This window comes from Callospermophilus lateralis, chromosome 3 (genome assembly GCF_048772815.1).
Source record: "Callospermophilus lateralis isolate mCalLat2 chromosome 3, mCalLat2.hap1, whole genome shotgun sequence".
Lineage (NCBI taxonomy): Eukaryota > Metazoa > Chordata > Mammalia > Rodentia > Sciuridae > Callospermophilus > Callospermophilus lateralis.
In genome coordinates this window covers 7,606,854-7,616,352 of record NC_135307.1, presented here as the reverse complement: position 1 = coordinate 7,616,352, position 9,499 = coordinate 7,606,854, and the positions used below count along the sequence as shown (strand labels likewise).

Here is a 9,499-nt window from a genome sequence, read left to right as displayed (position 1 = left end):
GTGTGCCACTGTCATGAGAAGGGGCTGGCGGAGTCACTATTCCTTGGGCAGTGATAAGAGTGGGTGGCTGGCACCCCACATGCCAGGCACTCTTCAAGTGCTGCTTTATCCACTCCTTCAACACTGTAGTAACAGTTGGAGGCAGGTGCTGTGATCACACCTCCCAGCAGGCAGCCTACAGATGTAGAAACTCAATCCAGAGAGGTTACTTCCTGCCACATGTCACACAGCCATTATTTAAATTCGAATCCAGGCAGTCCACCCTGGAGCCCCAGCTGTGGCCATCCTGCTGTGCTGCTTGAGGCATTAAGTCCCCCCCCACCCCCAACTGCCCTGTGGTTGTGCAGATGAGAACTCACGTCGAGGGAGGGGAGAGCTGCCTTTCAGCACCTCAGGCATTTCTTCCTTGCCTTGCAGTCCCTCGGGTCCCTTTGCCCTGCCAGTTTCCCTCTTTACCTCCCTAGCCCAGTTTGGCCTCCTGTCAGCAGCCTGGGTTAGGCTCCTAGAGAAGCTGCTGATGCCAAAGGCACACCGCTTAGTTTTGGACCCTCAGGGCCAATGCTTCCATGTGGCTCAGCATCCAGGACCAGGTCCAAAGCATATCAGCCTGTCGTAACTGCACTTCAGACCACTGTCCAAGCATCGCTTGTACCTTGTTCAGTTGTGTCCAACTGCCCCCAGGACGCTGAGTGGCCACCCTTTTCTTCTGACAGTAGGAAAAGCCCTCTGTCCATGACTTCAACAACCATCCAGCTCCCCAAGGTACCGTGCATTTACACCTTGCAGATGTTTGGAGGTTGACTAGAAGGGTAAGGACTCTGGAGACCAGGTTCCAATCTGGCCTGTGTGACTTTAGGGCAGTCACTTAACCTCTCTGAACCTCACTGGAAAACAGAGATTATCAGCAGGATTACTGTATTAAAAAAAAAAAAAAAGAGGTAACATTGCAAATGTGCCCAGCATGTTCCAGGCGGCTTCCTGGGCAGAAAGCTCTGGATCAATCTAGTGGTATCTATGCTGGCAGCTTCCAACTGTATAAGATAGAGTGGGAATGGGCATACTGGAGACCAGCACTGGAATGATACGGGAAGAAATCCTCAAAGTGGGAGGAAAATGAGCTCCTTTGGAATAACGTGGAGAACCCAGGTCTTGTCGTCGGGCGTCTGTGCTTGCTTCCCCTCCCCTGCTGAGAACTAGCTTTTACTGAGCACTGACTGCATGCCATATGTCTCCAGTGTGTCGGCTCATTTGATCTTAACAGTGGCCCCACAAGCCACCACCAATATCACAGTCCCTCTTTTCCATCCCAGGGTGGTTATGTAACCAGTCTCCAGGGCTTCCCAGGCAGTTTTGAATGGAGGCTGGCTCTCCCAGGGCCTGGTCCTCCTCCTTCCCTGGCTTCTGCCCCTCTGCCTGAGAGGCACCCAAGTAGGGCGGCCACTTCAGAGCCACCGTCCTGGCTGCATCTCCCCAGAGGTTCCTGCTGGGAAACTACTCCCTTTATGGCAGGTCTACACTGGTGGCTTGTTTTCAGGCTTGAGGAGAATCCCCGGCAGGGCAGCTTAAGACCCAGGTGGCTGGGTTCCAGCACAGTTTTGACTCAGGTTGGGGAGAGGCTGAAGCTTTGCAGTTCCACCAAGTTCCTGGGTTGTGCCTAGGGGCCAGGCTTTGAGAATCAGAGTCATGCTAGTGCTGTTCAATAAAGTATGATGTCAGCCACATGGGCGATTAAAAATTTTCTAGTAGCCCTATTAAAAAGTAAGAAGACTAGGTGAAATTAGTTATAATAATATATTTTATTTAAGCAACATACAAAATAGTATTTTAACAGGTAATCAATGCAAAAATATCAATGACTTTTTAAAAACAACCTCTCTGGGCATTCAATTTATGAAATCTGATGTGTAATTTACCCACACATCCCATCCCAGTTTGGACTAGCCACTGTTCAAGTGCTCAATAGCCACATGTGGACAGAGGCTACCATACTGGATGACATTGGTCTAGACCATCCCTGTGAAGGGGCAGGTGGTGGCCCTTCCAGGTAGTACCCTCTGCTGCAGCTGGCAGTGCTGCCGGCCCAGGAAAAGGACCTTCAGCCTTGGAGCCTCTGTGCATGCCCATGTTCCACCACCTGATTTCTCAAAGAAGAGTGTGACATGTGGTGCCTTGGGTAGGGGAGACTGTTGTCCAACATAGTGGGAGGAAGGGGGTTCTCTATGGACAAAAGCGCAGGGGTGAGCAACGGTTGGGCTGAACCAGAGGTCACTGATATTGCCTGATGTTCCACAGAATATTAACATCAACCCCTCAGCCCTAGGTGGACGGGCTCAGCTGGCAGTTGTGCCCAGATGCTGCTCTATGCCTGCCTCTCATGGGGCCCTAGCCTGTGCCCAGAGCTGTTCAGGATCAGGGCCTGTCCTCAAGAAAACCACTGTGCAGGCTCCAGAGGAACAAAGCATGCAGAGTGGTCGCCATATAGCCTGAAACTTTTTGTAAACTCAGGGCATGGTGCCAGGAACTCTGGTTTTAAAAGTGTCCTGTCACTTTTCTTTTTCTAGCTAACCACACACTCACCTGAGAGCACAAATCTACATCCCTCCTGATTGCAACTCCACCCTGCTTCCAAATTGCTCCCAGATCTTGGAGCTCTCACAGCCCACAAGGTGGGGATTGGCTGACCTCACTGCCTTTCTCCTGGCAGTCCCAAGAGCCTGAGGTCTTCGGTGCACTCCTACGTCTGCTTCTGGCCGCCACGCGGGGGCGCGGTGGCAAGTCACCGTCCCCAGCTTGATGGTCCAAGTCCCTGCGATGGGATGGACTCCTGGCAGCCGGACCAGCCTAGGCGGCCGTGTCCTCGGGAGCGGAAATCTTGTCTCTTCCGTGCAAGGCACGCGTCAGAAAGCTTGGCCTTCTCCATCATCCCGCAGACCATAAGGGTTACTATCCCTGGCTATACCTGGAAAGGTGGGCACAGAGGTCACTGTTTTCCAATCCCCAACCTCTCCAGGACTGTCCCAAGACTAGGGCAAGTGTATGGCCTCTTTCCAGAAGTCACGCAGCGTCCGAACTCTTCTGGCGCTCCCACTCTAGCCCCAGAAGATCTTTAGCTGCGCTAGGAGTAGGCACACCTGGCCCTTGCAGTCCACTGCTGACACTTTGGGTGACCATTGGGATAGGCACAGTGAACTTAAAAGCCCAGAGTTGGCCTCTTTGGACAAACCCGGATGAGTAGGAGACGCCTTTGGCCACCTGGGTCACACTCCTCGCTTTCCCCAGGGAGAGGCTCAAGGGTACATGATGCCCACTCCAACTCCAGGTGCTCCGGACCCGGGGCCACACGCTCGGGCACCCTGTGTCTGGGAGACTTGGCGGGGCCAGGACTCGGAGAGAGCAGCTTCGAGTCCCGCAGCGTGCTTCATCCGCAGACTCAGGCCTCCCTGTGTCCCACGGGGTCCTCGTCACCCGCTGGAGCCTGCTGGCGGACCGCGGGCGCTGGGCACCTACAGGCCGGCGAGGAGAGGCGCCCGCGGGGCATTTGGGTAGACCAACTTTGGGAGACTGGGTTGGAGGAAGAGGCTTGGGAACCGTCGGCGTAACGCCGGAATCTGATGGCTTCGATGGATTTCCAGAAGGTTTGAGCAAGAAAGGAACGGACCTAGGACCGCGCGTGGAGAGACGCCGCTATTTGGAGGCGCCAAGGGGGCGGAGCCAACCCGTTAGACTTCACTCGGCCGCCGGGGTAGCACGCGCTGAGAAATCAGGGTTGCCAAGGACAACGCGTTTGGGGCGGGGCTGCTGCCGGGGCGGAGCTTGAGCCTGAGAGGGCGGGGAAGGGCGGGGTCTGGGGGATGCGAGCCAGAAGCGAAGTTATGATTGGTGGAGACCTCCTGTTCTGGGCAGGGTCTGGGCCGGGGCTGTGTGAAGATCGGGGAGGAGCTTAAGCGGGGGCGTGGTGTAGAGGGGGCGGGCCCCAAGCGCTGGAGTCGAACTTGGAGACGTGGTTGGCGGGGACCCCGCGCCCGGGGCGGGGCCGAGCCGGAGGGGGCGGAGCCGAGCGGCCGGGGGCGGTGCTGGGGAGCGCCGGGCCTGGGGCCGAGGCGGCGCGCGGCTCTGACAGCCGAGTCGCTCGCGGCCTCCCGCCCCCTCGGCACGGGCGCCCACCCGGCCTGGCCTGGCCTGGCCTGGCCCGGAGCCATGAGCCCCGGGCTGCTGCTACTCGGCAGCGCCGTCCTGCTCGCCTTCGGCCTCTGCTGCACCTTCGTGCATCGCGCTCGCAGCCGCTATGAGCACATCCCCGGGCCGCCGCGGCCCAGGTGAGCGGGGGTGGGGGCGGGGCCCTGGATGGGGCGCTCGACTGGGGGGCCGGGGGCCGCGTCCCTGCCAGCATCGGGTCTGGGGGTCCAGCCTGGTCTTTGCGCGCGACCCGCTTGGAGACCCAGGCCGTGAGAGAGGCGCTAACTATTCTTAGTAACAAATTACTCACAGCCGCAGCAGCTGCTGGGCGCCCGCCGCTCGCCTGGGCCCCACAAACGTGATAGCAGCGACAACCCTGTCAGGTAGGTTCTATTGTTAACCCATCGTTCAGACCAGGAGGCTGAGGCGCGCAGAAGCGAAGTCACCTGCCCAAGGTCACACAGTTGATAAGCCTAGATTTAAGCCCACGTCAGCCTGACTCCAAAGTGGGTGCTCTTAACTTTGGGATTCGGACAGGATTAACCTAGCAAAGTGCACTCTTTGGTTACATTCCCTCGTGTTGTGTTTCTGTCCTGGGAAATACCCTTTATCATTTCAGTACTTTCGTCCCATTCTTGGTCCCCACCCAACTTACCAACCCCCTCACCAGAACTTTGGAGTTGCTGAATTTTGGAGTTGCTATGTCATTTCCCTGCTCCTAGGGCTTTCCATCACTTTAGAACCAAAAAAACCCAGTTCCTAACTAAGTCCACTGCATGGCCAGCAAGGCCCCTGAGGAGTTCTCCCGGCCAGCTCTGCACCCTTCTCTTCTGTCTTGCTGCTCACTGCTGCCCTCCCTCTATCCCAAGCTGGCTCTCACCCCACCAGATCTTCCTGTTCCCTTCTGGAGCCTAGGCATGGTGGGCTTCTTCCTCTGTCACCTCTGATAGGTTTTCCCCAACCACTCTGTGTCAAACCACTCAGCCCCAAACTCTTTATGAGGCCATCTCTCCTGAAGGCACCTTTCCACCTGTTGACTGTCTGTTCACCTGTTGATTGTCTGTCTCCCTGTTTAGACTGTGAGCCCCAAGAGGGTAGGGATGCTCTGTGTTCACTTGTGTATACCCAGCACCTGGTATGTTGCAGTTGCTCAATAAATATCTGTTGAATGAATGAATAAATAATGGTATTAGACACACTTTTTAAAATCTCAGGGCATGAACATTCTGGAAGGTATCTATCTCCAGCCCAAGTCAGAAGTGCTGGCTCTGGAGCCTGAGTTTCTGTTTGGTGGTTTCAGGAATGATCTCTGGCTGGTGACATGGGGAGGCAACTGTTCTCCCCTTGGCTCTCTGTTGTCTCTGACCTTTCCAACTTTTGGGTCTTCCTGGTACCTCCTTTCCCTTGATGAGCAGTTCTGCTTTCTACTTCACCTAGGTGGATCTTTCCCCAGCCCTCCATGCTTGGATTAGAAGCTAACTCTTCAGAGAGATCCCTCCTGCCTGATCTTGGATTTATTGTATTTGTTTCATAAACCCTTAAGCCATCATGTAGTTTTTAACAGCATAATGGTAACTGGCAAATTATTTGTGCAACCTTATGTTAAGTGTCTGTCTCTCCCCTGGGGCCTGTGTCTGTCTCATTCACTGCTGTGTCCTGACATCCCAGCACAGCAGCACCTGGCACATGCACAGTAGACAATAAAGAGTGATTCAAGGTTGAATGGTGGAAATCTACAGTTCCGTTAGGCGCACTAGCACTCTCCAACTCAGTAACCAAAGCTGGGAATGTGTGTTTTTGCGCTTGTTCTGATGGGTCTTATAACCCCAAGGGCTTCAAACATTACATACCTGGTTGGATCTCTGTATCTGAAGAAGGAAGAAATTAAGTCAACTTTCTATCTCTACATATTTTTTTAAAATCAAGATATAACCTGCATACTATAAAATTTACCCTTTTAAAGTATATTATTCAGTGATTTTTTGGGGGTACTGGGGATTGAACTCCAGGGAACTGGACCACTGGACCAATGCCACTGGACCACTGGACCACTGAGCTACATCCCCAGCCCTATTTTGTATTTTATTTAGGTCAGGGTCTTATTGAGTTACTTAGTGTCTCGCCATTGCTGAGGCTGGCTTTGAACTCGTGATCCTCCTATCTCTGCCTCCTGAGTTGCTGGGATTTCAGACATGCACCACTGTATGGCTTCTAATTCAGTGATTTTAATATAGTAACAGAGTCATAAAACCATCACCACTACTTTCAGGACATTTTTGTCCTTTTAAGAAGAAACCCTTTACCTATTAGCTATTACTCCTCATATCCCACCCCATACAGCCCCAGCACTAATCTGCTTTCTGTCTCTACAGATTCACCTACTTTGGATATTTCATATGAATGGAATCATAAATATATGGCCTTTGAGTCTGGCTTCTTTTACTTAATGTATTTGAGGTTTATCCATGTAGTGGAATGTGGGCATATTTCTTCTCTTTTTACGGTTGAATGATCCCCATCTCTTGCACCAAGAGTTTTCCTGTGACCTACAAGTGTGTGTGAGGGGACAGAAAAGTAGAAGAAGGCTGAATATAATCACTGTCGGGCTCTTTATTAAGGAGGTGAACTGAACAGTGCATATATAAAGATTTTGGATTACAACTTGGTTGGTGGTCAAATATAAAACCGCTTGATGAAAGTTCTGAAAACTTTCCTAGCACAAATTAGATAGTCCGGCATTCAAAGCCTCGATCCTGGAACCATGATTGGCAATGCCGTAATTGACAGGAGGTCTGTGTAATAGGGTTCCAGGAGTGGCATTTGTCCCTTGTTATTCCAAGGCTTTGCCAGCTTGTAGCAAGGAACCTCTATAGCTGCTGTGGCTTGGCCCACCCTCTGTCCTTCTTCTGTAGGAGGCCCTCTTCTCCAGGATGTCCTCCCCGTGACCTTCTCTGTGCTCTTATTACCATTTCCCTCTGCACTGATTCATTTAACAGACAGAAACTTAGAGCCCCCTGCCTGTCTCACACCCATGTGGGTTGCTTCTTTATTTCTCTGTTGCGGCTCTCTAAGTTCTCATCAGCCCCAAGGGTCTGGTGGCGTGCAGTGGTGTCAACTTGACACTGCATGGTCTCTCCTGGTTTTTATTTATTTTGGAGGACATTTTTTTGACTTCGACTCCGGACAGAGCTGGTTCTCTCCTCCCGTTGACTTGCCCAGCTGCCCAGGGTGATTCCCAGCCATGGCGAGGCCCCTCCCCGGGCTCTGTCTGTGGTGCAGCCAGTAGATTTTGGATGCCCATCTGAACACTCGCCGTCCCGGCCCACCAGGTGAGGCACTGACCCAGCTCTCCCCCCTGGTGGGGTCCCCACTGCTCAACCAGGGAGTAGGCTCCCTTCATCCCCAAGTGGTCTCACCATGGGCCCCTCCTCTCGTTCCTGTCCAGGGCTTTCTGTCACCATAGCAAACCTTGGATTCACACCTGGCCAATCACAGTGTTATAGGAAAGTGGATGTGCTGGGCAGTGCCAGACAGGGGGACTCTTTGTCCGCCCCCTCTCTCTGGGCTGCCCTACCATATCCAATCTATCACCAGGGGTGTGGGAAGTGGGCTTCTGTCCGTCGGGGGTGCTGAGCTGAAAGCCCCAGTGTGGTGCGATCCCCTCAGCCATACCTGCCTATTTCCAACACCCGGCCTCCTGCTGTCTTCTCCTAGCGTCTCCTGCAGGAACAGAAGGAATAGCTCTTAGTTTCCTTTCTTGACTGGCCATGGGGATCCTACCCAACTCCCTGCCCTCTGTCACCTTTTGGTGACATTTGCCTTTCTTCCCAGGTGGTGGTAGACCCCAGCAGCTGGGGATCCCCCTGGAGTCACACAGGCCTACAAGAATGAGACCATTCCCCCAACACGAATAGATTTTGGGATTGACAGTAAGAATGTTAGATTACTCTGAAAATACAGCCTGTCTGTTCATCCTTCTGTAAGCTGAGTGGTGTCGGTGCAGGGCTACTCACCTGGAATGGGCCTCCTTTGCCAGGGTCACCGAGTACTTCCTGCCCCAGAGCATTTTTCCGCCCACTCTCCAGTCTGCTCTCTTGCCTTCTCTTGACTTCCGTCACCTCCCCCTCCACCCACACACTCGGCTTTTATTCTCGCCTCCTACTTCCCTGAGCCCACAGAATGAGTGCAGAGAACTCCTTTCCAGGGGGCCTGCGCCTCGCTGCCCACCCTGTGTCTTCCATCTGTTCTTGCAGATGCATGTCGGTGTCCTGGCCCAGGCCAGCCTGCCCCTCTGCTCAGCCACCCTGCCCCAGCCATCCTCTGCCCCCCACCCTGGCCATCAGTTGGTCCTCTCTTCTGCACCACACCATTTGATATTACCTGCTGTCCAATCCCTGGCTTGGAAGACCCTGCCCTTCACCCTCTCGCTCCCTGCAGCTCCTCAACTCTGCCTCTGAACTCGGAACTTTGGCTCCTGCCTCTCCACTGAATGAGCTTTGCTCCAGAACCCTAGGGTACCCAGTGGTCAGCTCCCCGTCCTCATACTGCCTGGTCCTTCAGTGTCCTGGACAGAGAACATGCCAGAGCCACCCGGCAGAGGTGGAGGGAGCCGGGCTGGTGGTGGGGGCTTCTCCACGGTGTGTTTCCTTCCTGGAACTTGTGACCCATTCCTCTCTGCAGCAGAGCCAGAGGGGTCCTGGTGGCAGAATCATGGGGTGGGCAGGAGGCCATCTGCCAGCCCGGCAAGCTCTGCTCAGTCCTTCTCATCTTAGTGAACAGCAGCTCCACCCATTCTCCCAGCTTCCAAGGCCACAGCCCAGGGCACCCTTGGTACCTCCCATGCCTTACCACCACATCCGTGTGGTCAGTGTGCGCTGTTGGCTGTGCCTTTGAGGACAGTCAGAAATCTGACTTCTTATCACCGCCACTGCCCTACCCTGGTCTGGCCTCATCGCCTCTCCTAGCCCCTCACTGGTGCCCTTGCTTTCACTCCAGTCCCCTGTCCCACTCCAGTTACTCTCAGCACAGCAGCAGAAAGAATCTACCTAAGTCCAAATCAGATCCCTCCACTGCTTGAAGCCTACAGTGGTCCCATGTGTCTGATTTCAAAGCAAAGTTTGATCAACGGCCTATGGCACCCTATGTCCACTGAACAACTTTGGTGACCCCACCTTGTACCAGCTGCCTCTTAAGTACTCTGCCCTGGCTACAGGGGGTTTCTCGCTATCAAGCACATGCGTACCCCAGGGCCTTTGCACCAGCTCCTGTTGCCTGGAATGCTATTTCCTTAAATACCTGTGTGGCCAAATCCTTTACTACTTGC

The 9,499-nt window shown here is 53.9% G+C and overlaps 1 protein-coding gene across 3 annotated transcripts in view; it reads left to right on the top strand.

The window, feature by feature from the left end:
* The first annotated feature begins 4,169 nt into the window (after positions 1-4,169).
* Cyp46a1 (cytochrome P450 family 46 subfamily A member 1) overlaps positions 4,170-9,499 on the top strand; it is a 39,114-nt gene continuing 33,784 nt past the window's right edge. For all 3 annotated transcript variants that reach the window (XM_077109115.1, XM_077109116.1, XM_077109117.1), the window contains exon 1: positions 4,170-4,316. In XM_077109115.1, coding sequence (XP_076965230.1) covers positions 4,198-4,316 — 119 coding nt within the window. In that variant the 5' untranslated portion in view covers positions 4,170-4,197. The remainder of the gene's footprint in view (positions 4,317-9,499) is intronic.